Source organism: Protomyctophum parallelum (assembly GCF_964188405.1).
Source record: "Protomyctophum parallelum genome assembly, chromosome: 6".
Lineage (NCBI taxonomy): Eukaryota > Metazoa > Chordata > Actinopteri > Myctophiformes > Myctophidae > Protomyctophum > Protomyctophum parallelum.
In genome coordinates this window covers 13,799,033-13,823,655 of record NC_139701.1, presented here as the reverse complement: position 1 = coordinate 13,823,655, position 24,623 = coordinate 13,799,033, and the positions used below count along the sequence as shown (strand labels likewise).

The 24,623-nt window shown below is 44.7% G+C and overlaps 3 protein-coding genes across 4 annotated transcripts; 1 reads left to right on the top strand and 2 right to left on the bottom strand.

The window, feature by feature from the left end:
• Positions 1-175: 175 nt before the first annotated feature.
• LOC310859709 (uncharacterized protein) lies at positions 176-3,791 on the bottom strand. 2 transcript variants are annotated; one of them, XM_083766401.1, is made up of 5 exons: positions 3,567-3,791; positions 2,780-3,151; positions 1,939-2,241; positions 1,219-1,377; positions 176-792 (listed from the first exon to the last, which is right to left on the bottom strand). In XM_083766401.1, the coding sequence occupies exons 1-5, from the start codon at positions 3,628-3,630 to the stop codon at positions 656-658; spliced, it is 1,035 nt and encodes a 344-aa protein (XP_083622527.1). In that variant the 5' UTR covers positions 3,631-3,791; the 3' UTR covers positions 176-655. The 2 variants fall into 2 exon arrangements, with proteins under 2 accessions (XP_083622527.1, XP_083622526.1); XM_083766400.1 differs by having other exon boundaries at positions 648-792; positions 1,183-1,377.
• A 2,994-nt stretch (positions 3,792-6,785) lies between these two features.
• Positions 6,786-9,983, bottom strand: LOC310859854 (WD repeat-containing protein 44-like; the record flags this gene model as incomplete). Its single annotated transcript, XM_083766621.1, has 3 exons — positions 6,786-8,198; positions 9,225-9,389; positions 9,588-9,983. 3 exons carry the CDS (start codon positions 9,981-9,983, stop codon positions 6,786-6,788), a joined length of 1,974 nt encoding a protein of 657 aa, XP_083622747.1.
• A 2,362-nt stretch (positions 9,984-12,345) lies between these two features.
• Positions 12,346-24,417, top strand: gtpbp6 (GTP binding protein 6 (putative)). The gene is made up of 11 exons (XM_083766555.1): positions 12,346-12,737; positions 13,281-13,534; positions 14,415-14,552; positions 15,427-15,497; positions 15,948-16,078; positions 16,573-16,643; positions 17,213-17,371; positions 17,892-18,100; positions 20,323-20,471; positions 21,536-21,688; positions 24,183-24,417. Exons 1-11 carry the CDS (start codon positions 12,619-12,621, stop codon positions 24,310-24,312), a joined length of 1,584 nt encoding a protein of 527 aa, XP_083622681.1. The 5' UTR covers positions 12,346-12,618; the 3' UTR covers positions 24,313-24,417.
• Positions 24,418-24,623: the final 206 nt, after the last annotated feature.

Genomic DNA, 24,623 nt, shown 5'->3' with positions numbered 1-24,623 from the left:
GGAACAAGTCCCGGGAAAAGATGCGCTGTGATTTGGCCAGTAGTCACTTGAGTGGCTTAGCGTGCCTTCCACACTTTCGGGCCAGCGCACTTCCACCCCCAGAGTGTAAATTGTTCCGCCCTCCCGTCGACACACATGGCTCCAACGAACTGCAGCAGCCAGACAGCCACAGTGGATGCTCGGCCACAGGAACCACTAGTTAAGTTAGAAAACGTTACAACACTAAAGGTGGAAGTGGCGGCACTCCTAAACAAGAGAATGCAAGACCAGTGCCTAAACTTAACCTTATTGCTAATCATAACCTCAGTAAAACTGTGCCTAAACTAAACCTACAGTGACCTTATTCCTAAATGTAACCTCAGTAAAACTAAACGTGAACCTAACCTTATTCCTAAACGTAACCTCAGTAAAACTATGCCAAAACTGAAACGTATTCCTAATCTTAACGTCAGTTGCCTAAAAACATGAACTTATTCCTAAACATGTCATAACCTTGGTGCAAGAACAGCTGCGGGCGAGTGGTCCGCGAAAATAAATCGTGGCGAGTGTGTTTTGGGACGAGCCTTCCGGTTACTTCGTCTTGCATTCTCTTATTTTGGAGCGCCGCCACTTCCACCTCAGTGTGGTGATGTTTTCCAGTTCATTGTCTGTACATCTACACGTCGGTCTCGATCAGAGAGTCCACTTGCTCCAGGTCTATCGTCACGCGACGCTCCTTGTCCTGGTGTTCATGCTTGTGAGGGTGACGCATCTTGTCCGCCATGTCACAGTCGTCCCCTAGGTGATAGTCCGCTAGATGGCACATGGAAAAAGTAAACATCACTTAGTATCGTAGATCACAATAATTCATATACAGTACAGCAGTAGTTCATAACTTCATGGTGTTTATGTGGCATGTGATGACGTACTTACTGAACAAACTAAATGGCTTCATCATTCAGAGGTGTGTGTAACAGATATGCATGTGTTGCGTCAGCTATCGTAACACTGGCTTTGTTTGACAATATCAAAGATGGTGTGATATTTTTAGTTTTGTATTTTTTAAGTTAAAAGGTGAATGCTCTATATTGTGATAGTAATCATTGCCTCAGTCTCTCCAGCTCTTTAGTAAACGCAAAATCACAAGACAATGGTTAAAATAACGCGTCGCAGCATGCATTCAAATAAGTTCCAGTTATATACCTTTGCATGTTGCGTAGGTTTTGTAGTTATTTCTACCTTTGCATGCTGGGTAGTGTTTGTAGTTGTTGCGGTCCAGATGGACCTGGTACGCGATAGCGGCCAGCACCATGGCTCCCACCGCCACACACAGACCCAGGCTGAAGATCCACATGTCCTCCGCCGCACGGCGCGGCACGTGCCTCACCTGGTCGCCATCTGCAGAGGTGGAAAAAAGTAATCAAATGTTTTTACTTTAGTAAAAGTATCAATACTGCATTGTGGAACTACTCTCACTCTATCCATCTATCGATCTATCTATCTATAGTTAGTGTGTTTTGTAACAATCAGCCATCAGGGGATAGCAGTTGCCAAACTTGCCACCCCCTTGTGTTTACATTTAACCTTAAATTAAATTCTGTTATTTTCTGCAAATTGTCCCGACTGTTTTTGTAGATTAATCTGATTTCATCACAATTGATGCCCGTCCATGCATCTACATGTGACTCCTGTTATAATTTAGATAAGCCTTTAATTGTTTAATGCAACCATTCATTAACAACTGTCAACGTGGCATCCCTGTTTTGGCAATGTCATTATGGACAGAATTTTGCATTGCTCCTTTTGCCCCCAAACAAGCTTAGTGAAAATAGTTGATCTACAACGCTCTCAGTGCTTCACCGAGCGACACACCGAGAGCTTCTAGGTCCACTATTTTAGCTATTTGGTAACTTTTTGCCCCCCCTATTTCTTTCCCGAAATGACGGCTCTTGCACTCACCGCTGGTGGACGTCAGCGTCTGGTTCATGGACAGGTTGTGGATGACGCAGGACACCCGGGTGTCGGGCGACACCAGGGTGACCGCCAGGCGGCTGGTGACGTTGTAGAGAGGGGAGCCCGGGCCCAGCGGGGTCTTGTGGGTGCTGACGACGGAGCCCTCGGGGGGCTCCTGGGTGTCGTTGATGAGCCACTGGACCGAGGGCGCCGGGAAGCCCCCGCTGGACTGGCACAGGAAGTGGGTCTCCTCTCCCGTCCCCGCCTCCTCCGGCTCCTCTCGCTGGAGTAGAGGAGAGCTGAAGCTCGCTGGAGAGCGGTGGGAACAGAATACACATTATTATACATCACAATTATTACATAATTGTCTATTAAATTGCAATTATTTGAGCTAATAATAAAGCTAATATTCCATTAGAAAGAGGCACACAGAGACAAAATAGCCAATCTACAAGCTCACAACGCCTCACACCGCGAGGTGTTGTGAGCTTGTAGTTTGGCTATTTTCACAATATTTATCTGTGGAACCGAGTCAAACCAAATGTAATGCCTACAATTCCAAGTGCTTGTCAGGGTGGTGGGTCCCTAGTTCAAATATATGATCATTTTGGGGGGGATGTGGCCTCGAAGGTTTGGGAACCCTTGTTTTTGGGGGATTGAAGAGTGTATAAATGGGCCCTTGCGGGCAAAAATGATGGTTCAATTTGTGCACTCAGAGTTATGGGCGTCTGTGGCCCTAACGCATACAGAACCACTGGGACACAACACCTAGCAGTACTAGTACTACAGGTTCCTGGAGCACCAAGCGAGCCGGGGTACCAATCTTCAGTCTTAACTGGTCACTGACCTGCTGTCACGAGGCACACGTTGCACAGCGCGGGACGCGGCTCCTCTCCAGAGACGAGGACAAACAGGCTGTAATTGGTCCGGGTCTCCTTGGGGTCGGGGACGGAGGACAGCTCCAGAGTGAAGTTCCCCGTGGTCGGAGCGTCCGTGGACACTCTGGTGGCGTTGGTGTCGTCCAGCACGCTCCACGTCCCCGTGTGAGAAGCGCCGTCCTCCTCCCAGACCCACCTGAACACCACCTCGTCCTCCGTCCTCCATTCGACGGAGACGTTCCCAGCGGAGGCGTTATTGTGGCCAGAGTCCAGGCGAAGGCCGTCCGAAACGCAAGGCAACACCACCGGATGTCCGACGATGCCGAGGACACACTCTTCATCTGAAAAGAGCAGAAAGATAGAGCGGATTTATATTCACACACACACTTTCCCGTCAATTATTTTCAAAGACTGTTTCATTTTTAACGAAGTTAATTTTCTTAGTGAGTATTCAATCGACTACTTTTTCAATTAGTCAAATGATCGTGAACACATTTACGAAAATAGTTAATAGCCGAGTTCACAAGTTCACAATCTGATCTACAAGCTTGCAAAGCATTGCAGTGCAACCGCAACGGATTGTGAGCTTGTAGATCGGCTATTACCAACGACAGCGTATACGAAGCCCTTTAAACAGTGAAGCCATCTGTATCTAGAGTAGACTCATATGGAACAAAAAATAGCTAAACCACATGACATCCAACCGGGTTCATAATCTGTCCATTATATTGACAAAGCTGTGAGGAGTCCTCTTACCCAAACAAGCGCTGTCATCATAGAGAAAGGAGAGCAGCAGTCCTAAATGCCACAAGGAAGGCATCGCAGAGGGCAGGTTTGCGCATGCATGAGATAAAGTAGTAGTCCTTAATTCAGAAACACATTTACAGATCCATTTCCTCTCTAAACGACTGACATTATTTCCATATTTCTTTCAATGATTCCCATGCCTCCTTATCCCTCCCTATCCATGGCCTGTCTCAGCTGTCTCTGCCTCCTCAGACGACAAATACTGCATAAAATCCAATCTTACATTTCTCGACTCTGACTAACGTTACACACACCCACGACTGACTGACATCAACACCCAGGAGGCAGGAGGTATGTTACTGTCATTCAGGTTCCAGCATGTTTTGGGATGCAGGTTCCTGCCTTTGTTTGGCACTGTTGTCCCAAACAAGGACAAAATAACCTGGGACTTTGCGGAAGTAGAACCTGCAGAAGAAAACTACAACGACACTACACAATTTCCCACTTTAGAATCCTCCTCTGTAGGCTGTAGTAGGCCAAGTTAAAGCTAGCTGATCTTACCTGTTGGACAGCTTTTCACTACATGGACAGAGAGGGAGGGGGAGGTGTTTAGCAAACAGGGTAGGGCCAAATTAAGTCATTAGTGTTTCCCCCAAACAGACCTTAAGGTCGGGACCCCATTTCAGGGGTCGTGAGCAAAACATTTTAATCGTGTTTTTATTATTTTATATTTGGTACAAAAAAAAGTTATTATATCAAAAGATTTTCAGAAAAAAGAGAAATTAAAAAAAACAAGTTGAAATTTTAAATTATTCACATGCACACAAACAAAATCCATGAATTTAAATTAAAACAGCTCACAACACAATGCATTGTGAGCTGAGCTTGTAGATATGGCTATTTTCACCATTTAAAAAAGCTGAAAAGGTTTGGCAAACTCTAGTGTCCCAGTCCCCAGAGAACATGCAGGCTATTATTGGAAGAACTGTATGGGCCCATTCCCCACAAACTGCATAGTAGGCCTACACTACAGTATGTTTGGTTTCTGTTTTGTGTAAACAAAAAATAATAATAGCAGTTGTCCCCAAAACAACAGGTTTGGGGAAATGTTGGGAATTGATTACAGACACCTGAGCGTCTCAATGTTTGTAAACAAATAATTGGTCTATAGGCTACTGTATACAAGGTAAGGTAATTAAGGTAAGGTACATGTATAAAGCACCTTTCAAAACGCATAGGCCTCACATTAAAATAGTAACAATAAAAATACGTTACAAACATGGCAGCAAAAACCATAGCCTACAGTACATAGAAATAACAAATGTATAGAAATAAACAACATTACAAACATGCAGAAGATGAGGTTTTAGCAGCTTTTTAAAGGCATCGACTGACTGCATTTCTTATGGACAGAAGCCATTCCAGTCTCTACTAAGTATTGTTCCCCAGGGAACCGGGAACTTAAGTAAGCTATTTTTATTTTATTTTATTTATATAATTCTATGTTGTTTTATTTTATTTGAATATAATCATTTGATTTATTTTAAGAAAGTAGGCCTGTACTTTAACTCAAGTCCAATTCTTACTGTGCAAATTTCAATTAGTAGTCGGCAGCTAGTAGACTCATGTAGTTGATTAATATTTTGACCAGGAGCTCTGCTATACTTTGAGGTTGACTACACTAGTGCATGCGGCACTGTGTCCACCACTGGTCATCATCATTTCTCTGTCCTGGAAAAAGACAAGTCAACTTTGAGACATGATCATACATGATGTATCCTTGAAGCTGTTGTTAATACTCCATTCGTCCACCAGGTGGCAGCGACAAGACGCTGCTCAAACAAGATCAAGACAGGAAAGAAGAAGAACATGGCAGATCTACAAGCCCACAAGGCGTCGCGGGCTTGTAGATCTGCCAAGTGTTCGCCGCGCGACACTGTCGTGCGACGAAAAACAAAAAGGGCAGCATGTGTTTTTTGGACTGTCAAGAAAGAAAGAAGTTATAGGCCTATGTGACAGACATGTAACACATTGTGAGCTTGTAGATTGGCTACTTTCAAATGGCCGAAATGTATAGGGATGAAGTGGTTACTTTGTCTTGTAATAATAATCTAAATCTTCAATGTAACTAGTAACAAAAGATTTCAAATAAATGTAGTGGAGTAAAAATACAATATTTGGCTCTGAGATGTAGTGGAGTAGAAGTAAAAGTATTGAAAATTGGAAATACTCAAGTAAAGTACAAATACCTCAAAATTGTACTTAAGTACAGTACTTAACAGTAATTGCACTTAGTTACTTTCCACCACTGATTTTATTATTTATAATACATTTTATTCTCATAGAACAGTATTGAATAGCTGAAATGAATATCAAATATTGTCGACATGCTAGTCGACATGCAAGTCTGATGAGAATTCTGATTGGCTGCCTCGTCTCTACACAAACAGACACTTTTAATGATACAGATATTTGAAAGTTAAATGGATGTGTTGATTTACATTTCATAGCACAATTCTGAAGTTAAGGCCGCTGGTAATTAACTGATAATTGATGAGTTCTTGTTTTTAAGTGAAATATCCACATGGCTGAATGGAGTGTTCCTGAGACCAGTTCACATATTAATTTGCATAATATTTTTACCTATTGCATTGCCAAAAAGACAAATGTTTATTGGATACACTTGCTTTCGGTTGGAAATGAGTGTATATCAATTTAGCTTGAATATATTTCAATTTGACCGTTATAACTTCACATGTTTACACTTTCAACATTGAACCTTTCATTAACAGAATTTTCCAAATATGTTTTGAGCCCCTCCTATGCCCAGCTTTGTGTTTGTGTGTACCAAATTTGAGATGATTTGATTGGCCAGCTTTGTGTGTTTTTGTACCGAATTTGAGATGATTCGATTGGCTGAGCACAGAATGTGATGTATGATGATGTATGACGATATAAGAGAGCTCCTCACTTCACACAATTATGATTTTAATTTAATTTAAGTTTTTTGTATTTAATGTTTTTTTTAGGGTGCAAACCAAAATCAACGTGAATAAAATCACACTTGTGTGAAGTGAGCAGTGCCTTAATATCATGATGATGTCTGATGATCACAAAGTTATTATATGTCTATATATAGGTCATATAGGTGATATGCTGAAAAAAGAATAAGGGTGGCAATGTTGCCAATGTTTTCTTGTTCGTAATAGACAACAGATCAGATCAGAATCATCTGCTGGAACTAACTTCCTGTTCCTCTACTAAGTAGAGTCTACTTGACCCTACCTCCCTCCCTTTTGCATTGATGAGAACCTTAATGGCACCGGTGGAGTCGGCGGAGACAAGAACCTCTGTGTGGTCTGTTGTCTTTAGGGTCCCTGCAGGCGTAACAGTCTCAGAGTCTTCAGAGTATGTGCTCTTAGATTCTGCGTCCTGTGGGACAATGAGGCCGGGGTGTGGTGCGAAGATGGCAGAGGTGACCACTATATTGTGAGCTTTAATCCCTTCCCAGAAGTCATTGCGGTCGCGTCGCACAGAGGCGAGTTTCCTGGAGTTGTGGTAAGTGCTCCAGATGTACACGTATTTGTCCTCGGAGCCACTGATAACTAACGAGTAGTCATGGCTAAAGCCGGCCTTGATCTGGCTGATCTGGCGGGTGCTACTGTTGGCATATCCCTTGTACTTCATCAACAGGGACATGTCCCGCAGGTCGTACAGGCGAATGCGCGAGTCGTTTGACGTCACCAGAATCTTATTCTCCCCCACGAGAGGCTCTATTCCAGTGATTTTAGGGCCAGTGATATTATGGCCAGTGATTGTATGGCCAGTCACCAAGTTAATCTGAGTGTGGTATTTGAGGTTCTCAGAGTCATAAAAGATGCAGCGGCCGCCGATGGTGCCGACGATGGCATACTTCCCGGTTTCACAGAAGTTGACGGCGGTGATTGAATTATTGGAGCCCTGCACTTCGTTCCACAGATCCACCTTCTTGTCTATGATGTTCCAGAGACGTAGCTTCCCGTCCGGAGAGCCACTGAGGAAGAGGCTTTGCTCCCTGGGATGGAAAGCAATGCCTGTGACCTTGTCATTGTGCTTGAAGAACCCCTGACAATCTCTCCTGGATATGTGCCACAGTCGAACTGTCTCATCCATGGAGGAGGAGAGCAGGAGATAGTCCTTTGACCAGGAGAGGTCCAGGATGTCAGACGTGTGACCTTTGTACTCACAGAAGGGGACTTGGCAGAAGGGAGCATTCCTGTCCTCCATGTCGGGGTCTTCTGGCGTACAGGCTGCAATTTCCGAGTCCGATTTAGATAAGCATGAACTTTTCTGAGAGGGCGACTCAAAATCTTCAGTGTTGTTCTTCGGCCTCATATTGTTGAAATGGTCAAAGGCAGTCTTCAGGACCCAGATGCGCACCACTTCGTCCTGGCCGGCTGTTGCCAACAGCCTCCCACATAGAGAGAACTTCATAGCCCACACAGCCCCCATGTGCTCTCCACTAAGGTCCTGGACGACCTTGATCTGATCAAATTTGAAAGGACCCTCGAAGCTGTGCGATGCCTTGAACTTGGCTGGCCCGACGTATGGCTTATCCTCATCCTCCTGGTCGGGATGGAACACTTCGTGAACACTCTTCACCTTACTGACGGCCTTCTCTCCATACTTCTCGGCCAGCTGCTTGGCCCCCTTCACAGACCTCCTCAGGAACTCCTTCAGTTGGGCCGTATTAGTGGCTGACGTCTCTCCGTACCTTTCAGCCAGGTGCTTGGTGCTGGTCACTGACTTCTCCATAAACATCTGCAGCTGAGTTTTTTTCGGTTTGAGCATTCCTCCATCTGTGTCTGTCACTGGAGCTACCGCCTTATCGTCGTCATCTAATCGCTGTTGTTCTTGTTCTTCATTGTCTCCTGACTGCAGGGAATCATCGTGAACACGTTTCACGTTATTGACAGACTTCAGTTCATACTCCTCAGCCAGATGCTTGCCCCCCTTCACAGACCTCCCCACAGACTTATCATCATCATCTGATTGTTGTTGTTCCTCTTCATGTTCTTCCTGTTCTACTTCTAGTTCTTGTTCTTGGGGTGATTGGGCTGCACCATCATGGAAACTCTTCACCTTGTTGATAGCCATCTCTCCATACTTCTCAGTCAGATGCTTGGCCTTCTTCACAGACTTCCCTATAAACCTCCTCACTGTTGTTGTTTTCTGTTTGGGTTTCCCTCCATCTGTGTCTGTCAGTGGAGATTCTACCCTGTGATCATAATCATGACCTGATTGTTGTTGTTCTCCATCTTCTTGATCTTCTTGATCCTGATATTGTTCTGGTTCTTCTTGGGTTGATTGGGTTGCGTCATTGCGGAAACTCTTCACCTTGTTGATGGCCTTCTCTCCATACTTCTCAGTCAGATGCTTGGCTTTCTTCACAGACTTTTCTATGAACTTCCTCACCGTTGTTTTCTGTTTGAGTTTCCCTCCATCTGTGTCTGTCAGTGGATCCACCACCTTGTGATCATCATCATCATCATCATCATCATCATCATCATCATCATCATCATCATCATCATCATCATCGCCACCATCATCATCATCATCATCATCATCCTCCTCTTCATCATCATCATCATCATCATCTGTATGTTTTTGGTCACGGAAACCCTTCACCTTGTTGATGGCCTTCTCTCCATACTTCTCGGTCAGATGCTTGGCCTTCTTCACAGACTTTCCTATGAACTTCTTCATCTGGGTTGTTTTCTGTTTCAGTTTTCCTCCGTCCGTGTCTGTAACCGGAGATTCCACCTTGCCATCATCATCCCCTGACTGTTGTTGCTGAGATTTTTGGAGTCGCTGTGATTGGACTACATCACTGCGAACACCCTTCATCATAGTGATGACCTTATCTCCACACTTCTCGGCCAGATGCTTGGCGCCCTTCACAGACTTCACCACGGTCTTCTTCAACTGCTGTTTCAGTTTACTTCCGTCGGTGTCTGTCTGTGACGCCTTATCGTCGTCTGACAGGTGTACGCTATTGGTGCTGTATTCCCTGGTCCTCTTCATGATGTGCAGGGTCAGTGGGTGGATTCCTGAAGGGAGATTCTCCACTGCCTGGATCAGGGGAATCTCCTCTCCGGTGTCCAGATTCTTGATCATCTCATTTGACAGAATCTCTTCGTCTGTCGGCTCTCTGTCGGGGCTGGATGAGCATGGACGAGGTCGGCCTGGGGCGTCAGTCCCACTGGGAAAGGACACTTGCTCCCCATTCTCTCCCTGTGTGGTCACCACCTTCTTGTCTCTGCTGGTGGCACTGGTGAGATCCAGGGAGTGCAGGAGATCCTCTATACTGGTGGGGGGCAGCAGACCGGATGGTTCCGGTGATTCGACACCAGCGTCTCTAGGAGCGGTCTCTTCTTTCCTCCTCATCAGTGGTCCCACTGATGAGACCTTCTGTTATTTTGCGTTCTGGAAATAGTTTTGAATCGACTTTGCTGGAGCTACTGTGTATTTCTATCAATCAGTTCGGCCACATTATCTTTGCCAATGATTAGGCAGGAAGTGGTGGCTGCAATTATGCTGGGTTATGTATGGCCGATATGATGTGTTTCCCACAAGCCCATGTAAGGGAGATCGACTTTCGCAATAATGCGATATAAAACTTGCCCCCTTTCAAGGCCAACAATTGACCTTGAAATCTAGCATCATCAGTGACATCATGTGTGTGTGTGTGTGTGTGTGTGTGTGTGTGTGTGTGTGTGTGTGTGTGTGTGTGTGTGTGTGTGTGTGTGTGTGTGTGTGTGTGCACATGCATGCATGCGTGCGTGCGTGTGTGTGTGTTTTGTGTGTGCGTGCTGGTGTGTGTGTTTTGGTTGTGGGTATGAAAGCGGGTCAAAGGAGAAGGGACAAAGTCTTGACAAATTACATAATAAGAATAATTATTTAACAAAACCGTATAAAATGAACACAATATAATCAACTCAGAAACAGCATTTTCTATTTTGCCTTTAGTGAATGTGTTCTGCTGCTTTCACACTGGCAGACATAAAGATTCAAAGATACACATAGTATTATTAACATTGTATCTTTATAGCTTTGTAGCTGCTGTCACTTTGGTAGCTACAGTGGGGGTCGTGGCTCGCAGGGGCCCTTCGGGGGAAATTGGGCCGTGCGGTACTGGGTTTGAGGCCCTGAAAAGGGCTCCTGGGGCCCTTCATTGTCACAAAGATGATAAACACACACAAATGTTTTTGCGCGCACGCACGCTATAGGGGCCCCAAACCAATTTTTGGCCCAGGGGCCCTTGTGGGGGTTAATCCGTCGGATGTATCTTTGTAACTTCATGCTGCTGGCTTCCATCGAAAAAGAATGGTAAAGCCTGTATCTTTGTAGCTTTCAGCGTGAACGAAGCATTACCGGTTGTCACCCTAATTAGCCGCCATGGAAAGATTGAGTGATACGTAACGTACAGCACACAGACAGTGTTCATCAATGATTCAGCCAAGGATCATCACGGGCCCTGAGCCAGGAAGAACTCTGATTTATTCATAGATTACAAGCAGAGATAACCAAACAAGAGTCGTCTATACGGGGCCGGGGATGGGAAGCCGCGGGCAGGGGAGGGCGATCTTTGTCAATGTGCTAGTGACTCCTACGGGCTGGGGTCGAGTGGTGCCTGTCAGTGGGGAATGTTTAGGGCAGGGGCCATTTAAAAAAGATGAAAAAGTTTGGCAAACTCTAGTGTCCCAGTCCCCAGAGAACATGCAGGCTATTATTGGAAGAACTGTATGGGCCCATTCCCCACAAACTGCATAGTAGGCCTACACTACAGTATGTTTGGTTTCTGTTTTGTGTAAACAAAAAATAATAATAGCAGTTGTCCCCAAAACAACAGGGTTGGGGAAATGTTGGGAATTGATTACAGCCACCTGTGCGTCTCAACAAATAATTGGTCTATAGGCTACTGTATACAAGGTAAGGTAATTAAGGTAAGGTACATGTATAAAGCACCTTTCAAAACGCATAGGCCTCACATTAAAATAGTAACAATAAAAATACGTTACAAACATGGCAGCAAAAACAATAGCCTACAGTACATAGAAATAACAAATGCATAGAAATAAACAACATTACAAACCAAAATGCAGAAGATGAGGTTTTAGCAGCTTTTTAAAGGCATCGACTGACTGCATTTCTTATGGACAGAAGCCATTCCAGTCTCTACTAAGTATTGTTGATCTGTTCCCCAGGGAACCGGGAACTTAAGTAAGCTATTTTTATTTTATTTATATAATTCTATGTTGTTTTATTTTATTTGAATATAATCATTTGATTTATTTTAAGAAAGTAGGCCTGTACTTTAACTCAAGTCCAATTCTTACTGTGCAAATTTCAATTAGTAGTCGGCAGCTAGTAGACTCATGTAGTTGATTAATATTTTGACCAGGAGCTCTGCTATACTTTGAGGTTGACTACACTAGTGCATGCGGCACTGTGTCCACCACTGGTCATCATCATTTCTCTGTCCTGGAAAAAGACAAGTCAACTTTGAGACATGATCATACATGATGTATCCTTGAAGCTGTTGTTAATACTCCATTCGTCCACCAGGTGGCAGCGACAAGACGCTGCTCAAACAAGATCAAGACAGGAAAGAAGAAGAACATGGCAGATCTACAAGCCCACAAGGCGTCGCATCCGCGACGCGTTGTGGGCTTGCAGATCTGCCATGTGTTCGCCGCGCGACACTGTCGTGCGACGAAAAACAAAAAGGGCAGCATGTGTTTTTTGGACTGTCAACAATCCGCTGTGAGCAGATATAAACGAAGGCTCTCACTCACTCTAGTTCCATGACAGAGACATCTATTAAGTGCTGACATCAGGTCACTGTAGAACCTCCATATATGGATATGGACGACGACTGGCATCATCATCGTGACGATAAGCATTCAGCCGACCCTAAATAAAGGGTGGTTATATTGTTGCCCTTGAGGATATAGGGTCCTAAACCCAGGGAACCATGTCCTTAGAGTAGTATTTACTTGTTCATAGAGCGTTTGTTGTGATGATGAGAGGTCACGTGATCAGACGTTTTTTGCAGAACATCTGTGTATTGAAGCCAGTTCAGAGGTCACTGTGCAGGACTGCAGCTCCATATGCAGCTGTCACTCAGAGTGCTGGGAGGTAATATAAAATATTACAATATTTAATATAAATATGCTTATATGCAGGACTGTTCAGCATGCAGATGTCACACTGCTGGAAGCTATACTAAAGTACATACTTTTTCTTTACTTCACTTATTTCCATTTTTCTACAATTCATACTTCTTCCTATAAGACTATACTGGGCATGGGAGAGGCTAGCGCCCCTCAAAAAACGTAATAGATTGGACATTATGAGAAAATCACACCCGTGTGAAGTGAGGGGCGCACTTCATATATCATCATACATCATCACATTTTGTTTGCGTCCTCACTTTTGTCTTCAATGTTTGTGTTTCCACACTTTTGTCTTCAATGTTTGTGTTTACGCAGACCCTCAAAGCTGGACATAGGAGTGGCTAGTGCCCCTCAAAGGCCTATAGTATTAAAGGTTGTTAAGCGTATTGTATTGTTGTCTTTTTTTGTTTTTTTTTGGGGGGGGGGGGGGGTGTTACAATATACAATAAGTGTGTTAAGTAATATCTTAATAATCTTTTTACTTGTACCATGTTCCCACTACCAGACTGCAGAGTGTGCGGCTCCCCACGGCCTGCAGGCATGTGACATTCTCTGGCTGCAAGCTGAGTACTGGTAGAGGGTGGAGGGGTGGTGAGGATGAGGGAGAGGAGGAGGAGGATGAAGATCTGGAGGACATGGAGGACAGTGAGGTGGACGAGCTCTTCCTCCGGCAGATCCCTCTGGGTGACGGTCAGCACCGCGTCTTCATAGTCCAGCCTGACGTCAAGTGGGGCGTCGGGAAGCAGCACCTGACCACAGGTGAGCAGCGATGTAGCGATGCCATTTATTTCCTTCCCAATTATTAGCGACTTTAAGCAACGACGGATACACGCAGTCGGCTACGGCAACCGGAAATGGATCAGTGCTCGATACATAAACCTGCTCTCCGTCGCAGCCCTTTCTACTACGGCAGAACCTACACTTACACGTAGTGTCTATACAACGCCATGTCATCACCATGTTTATTGAAATGATAGCTGTCATACATTTACACCGATTGCTCCATCACCTCTCTTATGCTGTGTAATGTGTTGGCATGCCCTGCATGAAGAAATAACACTAATACCTTATATGTCATATTAACCATGTTTATTAAAACGGTTTTAGAATAACACAGATTGCTCCAGCACCTTCCTCTTTCCACTGCTGATCATGACCAGCGCATGTAAGAATTAAGCAATATCGGCAAGTTGGCTGACCTGCGACGGGGTGTTTAAAAAATAATAATAATGTGTTTATGTTTGCCACATGCTGCATGGACGCGTCACTCGGATGTGTTTGCATTTCAAATCTGCTGCAGATTCAATCAAACCAAAGGATTATATAAACACTTCAGCGTCAGAAGTTCAAAGGAATGCATTGACGTGACAATGACAGCCATGTTATGACACCAGCTTGATGAATACACAATTTTCTTTGTCTGATCTCTTGTTTGTCGATATGCACACACACGCGCACACACACACACACACACACACACACACACACACACACACACACACACACACACACACACACACACACACACACACACTATCATTTTAATGAGGTGAGACAGGCCAGTTGGAGACGTACTGTGTTCTTTTGACATTTTTGCAGCAAAAGAAAAAATCACATTGTGTTCGCTTGTGTTTTTCAGCGGAGCTGATGGTGGCGGAGGCAGAGGGTCTGGTGAACACCCTGGAGAACTGGAGTGTTGTGGACAAGATCATCCTCTCCACCAAGACACCAGAGAGGAAGAGGATCTTTGGAAAGGGCAACTTCCAGACACTCACAGGTCTCTCTATACTCCCTCTCTCCATCGTCTCTCTTGTCGGTGGTTTTCAACCCTTTTCATATCGGTCCATTATTTATTCAGCATTTGAGCCATGGTCCACCATTTGATGACATTTAGCCTCGCAGACCCAAAGACTTCGAATATTTTGTTGACGTTGGATTAGATTTTGTCCACAAGTCCATGCTGTATTGATGTTGGTACCATAAGAGAGATAACGGGCAAACGTTGATCAAAATAACAATTCTTCTACATTCTCTAATTGTGTAGACTTCTTGTAAATTAAGTAATGCAGATGTTTAACAATAATGTAACTCTTGAGAGTGTAAAGTACATGCACACACTTCTTTACACTCGAGAGTTAAAGATCTATAATCTATAAACACCTGGAACGCCCTCAAGGACCGGTGGTCCCTTGAGGTTTATATAGTGTAAGTTTGACAGGGCCAGTCTGGGAATAAAAGTCATTCTGAGAGAAAAATAATCACACCCGTGTGAAGTGAGGGGCGCTCTTATCATGTACATCATCATACATCATCTCATTCCGGCCAATCAGAATTTGTGTCCTCGGCACCTTTGTCTTCAATGTTGACGTAAAATTGTCCATTCATTGTCAATGTTAGTGTAGGACAAAGTCTGTACACATACACACACACACACACACACACACACACACACACACACACACACTAAAAGCTAGACATAGGAGGTGCTAGCGCCCTTCAAAACATTATCCACTAATGCCCTAATTCAAAAATACATAAAATAGCTGATCTACATGCATTCAGTATTGCGGGTTAGGTTTGTGATGTGTTATGTGAGCTTGTAGATCTTCTATTTAGTTGTTTTTTTTTCTTCTTTTTTTTCTGTCTTCCAGAGAAAATCAGACAAACCGCCGGGATCACGGCTGTGTTCGTCAACGTGGAGCGCCTGTCGCCCTCGACAGAGGTGAGCTTACTGGCTTAAATGAACAATTCACCCAAAACTTGTGGGTGGCCTTATTTTCTGTCAACTACAAGTACACGCTTCATGGAGATTTTTATTGTTTTTGTCGCATGCCTGAGCCAATCATTTGATGACCGGCGGAGTCTCCGGTATTAGACTCAAAGGGTCTACATTGAGTGACTCCTGGAACATGCTGGAACATCTGGAAATTGGGAATAAGTTCAACATTCAGGATGTCTTCAGAGCTGTTGGGAGAATGCAACAGGAACTTGTGCCCATAGAGGGAAAATAATGTTCTGCAAATAACCAGTCAGAGTGAAAATTGGCCTGGCCTTTATCATCCTATCATGTTAACTAAGTAAGGAAGAACTGTGTACTTGAATCTGTGTGTGCGTGTGCGTGTGCGTGTGCGTGCGTGCTTGTGTGTGTGTGTGTGTGTGTGTGTGTGTGCAGAAGGACTTTGAGGAGGCGTGGGGTGTGAAGGTGTTTGACAGGTACTCTGTGGTTCTGCACATATTCCGCTGCAACGCCCGGACCAAGGAGGCCAAGTTACAGATCTCTCTGGCCGAGATCCCCCTGCTCAGGTAACCTTTTTTTCAAAAATAGCAGATCTACAACAACATGTCACTGACGTACTGTTAGCATAGCAATGTTACAATGTCCTTTTTGTCCAAATCACACATTAGGACAAACATCGTCAGTCGTGAGATTTTGTTTTGCTTTAATCCATTCGTAAGCTTGAAGAAGCCTCGCTACTCGTAGTTTAGGCCAGAAACCTTGTATCTCCATCTGTCATATGTTTGAAGTTCAGGGACGTATAGCTGACCATTTGGTTGCCCTACTCGTAGGATATTTGTGCTGCCCCCCCCCCCCCCCCCCCCGCCCCTCCCGACGAGAGCGCTGTGTTGCCTCATTCAGATCGGCTATTTTCGCCGTTTGTGAGGACAAACACACGGTCGCTCGTTATTACACAGGCAGAGCCGCGGAGAAAATTGTTATTATGAGGGTCGGCGTGTTGCCCTAATGCGTATTGCACGTATACGTAGCGACGGCAATTAACGTGTGTTTTCTGGTATAGATCGCGACTCAGAAACGAACTTGCCGACTTGGACCAGCAGGGGGGAGGCACGAGGTACATCGGAGGCTCAGGTAATTCTCTGCAGTTAACATGGATTAAAGGTATATTCAGTGATTTCACTCAAAAAACCTTAGGTTTCGTTTTTGGCTGTGGGACCCAGCCTTTCGTCCAATCAGGATAGAGAGTCAAAAACGAAACCTAAGGTTTTTTGACCCCCAGGGGACAGGGAGGAACTCCTTATATGGCCAGCACACTCTATAGTAGGGAGGATTATCACAACAAAACAAAAAAATAAGTGATATTTGAATTAAGTGAAATCACTGAATATACCTTTAACCCATTCTGAACGGGAACCCCTTTAACTAAGCATTATGTTATACTTTAGCTATTGAAAAATAGCAGATCTACAAGCTCATAGCGCGCCACCGAGTGGTGCGCTACGAGCTTGTAGGTCTGCTATTTTTGAAAAATCGTAAAAATGAGGCACAAATCTTTGAATATATGTTCTTTCAGAGCGAACCTTTTATTTTTTTTCGACGTCAGGCCTAAATGGGTTAAAGTTCTCAGTCGCCACAACTTATTGGACGTGTAGATCGGTGGTTTTCTTATTTTCTTAATTGAAAACATTTTTTTCCCCCAGGCGAGACGCTGATGGAGGTGCAGCAGCGACTGCTGAAGGAGCGCGAGCTGAAGATCCGCACTGCGCTGGAGCGTCTGCGCAGGAAGAGACGTCTGCTGCGCTCGCAGCGCAGACACAAAGAGTTCCCCGTGGTGTCCGTCATGGGCTACACCAACTGTGGTGAGCAGGGGGGGTGCACGGGAAAAAGTACTCCGTTATCGGCTATACTTTCACCGTTTGGTAACTTTAATTTGTCCTAATGTTGGTGCTAAATATAACACATAATAACCCATTCTGGGCAGGAACCACCTTTTGGTGTTTTAACCCTTCTGGACGGGAACCCCTTTTTGGGGTTCTGTACAGTATGTACACTAGTATTCAAATATAGCTATATAAATATTTGAAGTTTTTCAGAAAACTTAGGTCAGTCCAAAATTGCTAGACCCGACGAGGAAGTGCTTCAGCTCTGGGCAGATCCATATGGGCACGCACGCAACTACGACGAGGCATGCACGGGCGCTCGTTATTTAACAGCAGAGCCGCAGAGAAGATTATAATTATGAGGATCAGCTTGGCGCATTTTGTCGTCGTCTTCCCCCCCCCCCCTCGGCGTGTTGCACATACTGCCTGGCGACGGTACTGCATATTTCAAATGTCCTTTGAGCCCTGACTTGTACTCCTATACGGTTGTGCGTTGCAGGGAAGACGACGCTGATCAAAGCGCTGACGGGCGACGGGGCCCTCCAGCCAAAGGACCAGCTGTTTGCCACGCTGGACGTGACGGTGCACGCGGGCACGCTGCCCGGCCACATGGCGGTGCTCTACGCCGACACCATCGGCTTCCTCTCCCAGCTGCCCCACGCTCTCATCGAGTCCTTCTCCGCCACCCTGGACGACGTCAAGCATTCCGTGGGTGGCTTTAAAAAAAATATATATATATATATATATAGTTTTTTAACACAATTAGAAGACCTGAGGCCTTCTAAATACTAGAGAAAAAATAGAGTCTGCAACACTGGTATGAAAAACTCAGCTCTACTGGTTTATTTGATTCAACGTTTCGATCCCTTAGGATCTTCTTCAGGAATAGTGTGACAGGGAATGGGCGTGTACCTATATACAGGAAGGGGTACAACTGATTGGCTCTAACGATGGGTGGTGACTCATGCCACCTAAGCCCAAACCAATTAGCCAGTTTCCAATGTCACAATAATAATAATAAACATGACAGGTTTAAATATACACAAATACAAAAATACAACAGGTACAGAATGTGTACACAATATGCAATATTTAAGCACAATAATACACATTGATTTCAAGATAGGACACAAACAGATTGTCATGGATAACAAAAATCTAATTTGAAATTCCAGATGACTAATTTATTAATTGTTTGGTGTTGAAAATAAAAAAGGAGGATAAAGTCCCAAAGCTCCTAGTGAGGAAGCTGAGACCATTACTTTAATTATCACCAATTGTGTCCGATGCTGAGAACAAATGAGGATGAGGACTAGTAGTTCTTCAGGAGGGGCACTCCATCAGAGTACATCATCCGACAACCTACAGATAAGGAAGAGAACATGTGAGATACAAATAGTACAACAGGTGAGTGCCTAAACATAATAAAGTGTGGGGCATGCACACTGTACTACTGCAAGAGTTAAAGTCATGTTAAAAACCTTCAAGTAAAAAGGGGATAAATTCACCACAAATGTACTCAAAGGTATACTGGATTGAGAGACTCATAATAAATGTACAATTATAGGAATGGTCTGATGTCGAAAGACTCATTCAAGCCCTTATTAACAGTATTGAGGGTTGACATCCAAAAAGTTTCACGCTGAAGGAGTAGAACATCAATGTCTCCACCCCTAGGTGGCAGTTGGACCCTTTCAATACCAATATACCTCAAGGAGGAAATACAATGTTGGGCTTGGTGGAAATGTAGGGCTACAGGATTTTTGAATTCCCTGTCACACTATTCCTGAAGAAGATCCTAAGGGATCGAAACGTTGAATCAAGTAAACCAGTGGAGTTTTTCATACCAGTGTTGCAGACTCTATTTTTTCTCTTGTACTGCCTTTTTTTTTTTTTTTTTTGCGGCTTACGCCTTTTATTGATTTTTTAAGGGACAGACAGTAGGCTGACAGGAAACGGGAGAGAGATGGGGGGATGACATGCAGTAAAGGCCGTGTCGGGCTCGGGAGTCGAACCCGCGGCACACTGCGACTGGATTACCAGTCCGGTGCCCAGACCGTTACGCCACGGCCTGGGCTCTTGTACTGCCTTTTGTCTAGCACCTGGGCTAGAGTGGAGGTGCATGCTCTATTTCCTTTGTTAGTTTGCTTCTAAATACTAACCATTTTTCTGAAAAACATCAAACATCTCAAACTTTTTCAAAAACGTATTCATTATTTGGCTGGCCGACCCCCTACTGTCAAATTTTTTTGTTCCATGGACCCCAAGGAGCAAAGATTTTAGTTAAAGATTACGCTTAAAACTTTTCAAAAAATTGCAGATCTACAAGCTCATAGCGCGGCATGAAGTGAATCCCGAATGACCACCAGAGGCGGTGCTTGAAGCACGGAATATCCCTTCGCGCATGAGCACTTCCAAGGGATATTCCGTGCAGCCTCTGGTGGTCAGCAGGGATGAAATTGTACGTATGTACGAAAGTTTCGTATGTAACTATGGTTCTTTGAATCCTGAAATTTTGTTCATATTTAACCTCACATTCAGTTATTTTATGTATATTGTCCCCAAATTGTTTTTGCAGATTAATCCGACTTCATCGATTCGCAATCGATGCTTGTCCATCTACGTGTGACACCTGTTATAATTTAGATGTATTGCAACGCGACCATTCATTTATTAACCACTTTCAACGTGACATTCCTGTTTTGGGAATGTCATTCATTATAGGCAAACACTTTTAAACATTTTCCTCTTTTTCCCACTGAACAAATAGTGAAAATAGTTAATCTACAAGCTCAAGCGATGCATTGAGAGCTTGTAGATCCACTATTTTTCCTATTTTAGAAAAGGAGCTATGTTAACCTGTATTTCTTTCCGAAATTACGCCTCTGTCTCTGCTCAAAACATGCGTCTCTCCTTGCTTCTTATTCCAGGACCTCATCATTCACGTGCGGGACATCAGCCACCCGGAGACGGCCAACCAGAAGGCCGACGTTCTGAACGTCCTGAAGAGACTGCAGGTCCCTGAGAGGCTGATGAGCTCCATGGTCGAGGTCCACAACAAAGTGGACCTGATTGAAGGGTGAGGCTGTTGTGTGTCCGTCTGCCAATGTGTTTCTTTCTGTGTTGAAGGGTGAGGCTGTGTGTGTCCGTCTGCCAATGTGTTTCTTTCTGTGTTGAAGGGTGAGGCTGTGTGTGTCCGTCTGCCAATGTGTTTCTTTCTGTGTTGAAGGGTGAGGCTGTGTGTGTCTGTCCGCCAATGTGTTTCTTTCTGGGTTGAATGTGGTCAGGCGTTCGCCTACAAAAACTAGAAATGCACTCTGTCGAGGTGCCAACTTGCGCCTTGCACACAAGTAGGCCATACATGGCCGACTTGTGCGCAAGCAGAGCGTGCAAGTACTGCTACTAACTAATGTCTATTGCAACTGCTGTTCTAAATGCTTTGGACCCGTTATTGACCTCATACCAACCTTGAAACGTACCTTAGTTACGTCACTATCAACAGCCAATAGGGGATCACCATTCTTAGCCCGACATACATACTGTACATACCCAGCCGATCACCAAGGGCGCGTTCGAAAATACCGCACCGGAGCACACCCTATTAGTTTGCATTGCACAGTGCGCTCAGTGCGCAATTTCCAAACGCACCCCAAATGTACCTTTAATTACGTCATCAAGAATGGTGGTCCCTTATTGGCCGGTGGACAACACCGACATACGGTGGACAACACTGGAATACATACCCAGCCGATCGCAGTACTTGCGTGCTCTGCTTGGCAAGTAACTAAATCACACTTGTGTGAAGTGAGGGGCTCCCACGTTGGCTGCCACATTCATTGTAGATTTAACTGCTACTATTGTATATACAAACTTATGAGACATGAATGCAGTGTGTAATTGTATGTAAAAGAAATCATACAAAATCATATATCACATTCCGTGCTCAGCCAATCAAATCATCACATTCCGTGGTACAAACACACACACAAAGCTGTGCATAGGAGGGGCTAGCGAATTTGGGGGATTTGGGAACTGAGGACGCTGGCGTCGACTGTTTGCCGCTTCACCTCCCAATGTATGAATGAATTATTATGAATTATTATATATTATTATATATAAATAATATTGTGTTGTTCCTGTTAGCTACCAGCCTACAGAAGCCAGTGTTCTGCCCATATCCGCCTTGAAAGAGCAGGGCCTCGATGAACTGAAGAGAACCATCGAGGAGGAAATAGTCAAAGCCACTGGAAAACAAGTTCTGGAGCTGAAAGTTGACCTCAGCACACCCCAGTTAAGGTGAGCCCTGTGTAGATGTCATCGTCAAATGACCCCGATGCTATCAGATAGATTTATCCTTACCACTATTACCACTGCCAATGTGTTTCTGTCTGGGTTGAAGGGTGAGGCTGTGTGTGTCCGTCTGCCAATGTGTTTCTTTCTGGGTTGAATGTGGTCAGGCGTTCGCCTACAAAAACTAGAAATGCACTCTGTCGAGGTGCCAACTTGCGCCTTGCACACAAGTAGGCCATACATGGCCGACTTGTGCGCAAGCAGAGCATGCAAGTACTGCTACTAACTAATGTCTATTGCAACTGCTGTTCTAAATGCTTTGGACCCGTTATTGACCTCATACCAACCTTGAAACGTACCTTAGTTACGTCACTATCAACAGCCAATAGGGGATCACCATTCTTAGCCCGACATACATACTATAATAATAATAATAATACATTTTATTTATAAGGCGCCTTTCAGGGCACTCAAGGTCGCCGTACAGATTAAAAGCAGTACAAGAACACAGTTAAAAGCAGAGACATTTTTTTTAACTAGGGCACAGCTTGCAGCAGAACGTCACACAGAGTCATAGGCCTGCCTAAACAGGTGGGTTTTGAGGTGAGTTTGAAATATGGTGATAGAGTCCATGTTTCTGATGTCAGGGGGGAGGGAGTTCCAGAGGTGAGGGGCAGAGTGGCTGAAGGCTCTTGAGCCCATGGTGGAGAGACGGGCTGGGAGGACTTTCAGGGTGAGGGAGGAGGCAGACCTGAGAGACCGGGTGGGGATATTGACGTGGACAAGGTCAGACAGGTATGGGGGGGCGAGGTTATGGATGGCCTTGAATGTGTGGAGGAGGATCTTGTAGTCGATACGGTATTTGATGGGGAGCCAGTGGAGTTGGTGTAAGACAGGGGTGATGTGACTGATGACAGGGGTTCTGGTGACAATACGGGCAGCAGCGTTCTGGACTAGTTGGAGTTATGGAGGAGTTTGTGGGGGAGACCAAAGAGAAGGGAATTACAGTAGTCCAGGCGGGAAGTGACAAGAGAGTGAACCAGGATAGCGGCACTGTGGGGAGTTAGGGACGGGCGGAGGCGGTTGATGTTTCTGAGGTGGAAGTAGGCGGATCGGATGGTGGTGTTGATGTGGGTGTGGAATGATAGGGTACTGTCGAGGACGACACCCAGACTCTTTACCTGAGGGGAGGGGGAAACCGAGGAGTTGTCAATGGTGAGAGTGAAACTGGGTTGCTTGGTGAGTGTGGATTTGGAACCAATGAGGACTACCTCGGTTTTATCACTGTTGAGTTTGAGGAAATTGGAGGTGAACCAGGACTTGATTTCCTGCAAACAGGTACAGAGGGAGGAGGGTGGGAAGGTGGAAGAGGGTTTGGAGGAGACATAGAGCTGGGTGTCGTCCGCGTAACAGTGGATGTTGTATTTGCGGAAAATCTGTCCAAGGGGGAGGTGATAAACGATAAATAGGATAGGGCCAAGTACAGAGCCCTGGGGGACACCGGAGGAGATGGGGGAGGGATGGGAAGTGAATGATTTGAGCTGAATGAACTGAGTACGGCCAGAGAGGTATGAGTGAAACAAGTCTAGGGGTGTGTTGGATATACCAATTGATGCTAGTCGCTCGAGGAGGGTGGAGTGTGAAATGGTGTCAAAAGCTGCGCTCAGATCCAGGAGGATGAGGATGGATACTAGTCCAGAGTCAGCAGCAATCAGGAGGTCATTGGTGATTTTGAGGAGGGCTGTTTCTGTGCTGTGACGGGGGCGAAAACCAGACTGGAACTGTTCATAGAGGTTATTGTTGGTGAGGTGAGCTTGGATCTGTGAAGCAACTGTTTTTTCCAGAATTTTTGCAAGGAATGGCAGGTTGGAGATGGGGCGTAGGTTATTGAAGATGTTGGGGTTTGAAGTTCACTCACAACAAAAGGTGTGTGTGTGTGTGTGTGTGTGTGTGTGTGTGTGTGTGTGTGTGTGTGTGTGTGTGTGTGTGTGTGTGTGTGTGTGTGTGTGTGTGTGTGTGTGTGTGTGTGTGTGTGTGTGTGTGTGTGTGTGTGTGTGTGTGTGTGTGCGTGTGTACGTGTATGTGTACGTGTACGTGTGTATGCGTGTGTGCGTGCGCGCATGTGTTCCCATTGTTTGCCAGTTGCAACACACCACAGAAACACTGTCTTGCATCTTGAAGGGCTGCTATGCATACAAACTTACAAAGGGATGCACATAGCACCTCATGATAGAATAGTGGAACTCATAGTGAAGGTAAAATTAAATAAATGTTCTCTGCTAAAATTGAGGGTGTTACTAGAGTACTGAGTACTTATACCCATACTACCGAGTGATATGCGACACATGCCATGATTTTGTGAATATGACCTGTAACTGCACCTTTAATTAATATTTGTGTCCTCATACAGTATGCTCTCTTTTATGGACATAACATGTTGTTAAACATGTGTGTGTGTGTGTGCGTTTGTCTGCGTGTGTCTGCGTGTGTGCGTGTACAGTTGGCTGTATAAGGAGGCTACGGTGCAGGAGGTGGATATCCTTGAAGATGAAGAAGGCTGGGCCATGGTCACGGTGCTCATCGGTGTGGCCGCCTCTGGACGCTACAGGAAACTGTTCCCTCACAAATAACAATGGACACACACATCATGGCTACAGTAATGTAACCTGTATGGCACGGTGTATACATTGAAGTTAGCACTGGACCCTGTGCTAGACTGTCTTGCTAATAAAGTGTCACTGTCTCATTTTTGACTATGTTTTCTTTTAATATTACCTTAGTAACTAAGATGAAATGCATTAAATAATGTATTAAATAATGTGAACTAAGGCTTAGTTAATATTTAATAAAGCATGCATTTCATCCTCTATAATATATGTTGCCCAGCAATGGAAGAGTATATAGAAAAGTGGAAAGGTTTGTCTTTTTTAAATATTTAACC

Excerpts from the sequence above, each read along its gene's own strand:
- gtpbp6 (XM_083766555.1), top strand. The coding sequence starts at position 12,619 with ATGATGAGAGGTCACGTGATCAGACGTTTTTTGCAGAACATCTGTGTA. Across the intron at positions 12,738-13,280 it reads GTCACTCAGAGTGCTGGGAG|ACTGCAGAGTGTGCGGCTCC; the intron begins GTAATATAAAAT and ends TCCCACTACCAG. Across the intron at positions 16,644-17,212 it reads GAGGTACATCGGAGGCTCAG|GCGAGACGCTGATGGAGGTG; the intron begins GTAATTCTCTGC and ends TTTTTCCCCCAG.
- LOC310859709 (XM_083766400.1), bottom strand. The coding sequence starts at position 3,630 with ATGCCTTCCTTGTGGCATTTAGGACTGCTGCTCTCCTTTCTCTATGAT. Across the intron at positions 3,152-3,566 it reads TGATGACAGCGCTTGTTTGG|ATGAAGAGTGTGTCCTCGGC; the intron begins GTAAGAGGACTC and ends TGCTCTTTTCAG. Across the intron at positions 1,378-1,938 it reads GACGCTGACGTCCACCAGCG|ATGGCGACCAGGTGAGGCAC; the intron begins GTGAGTGCAAGA and ends CCACCTCTGCAG.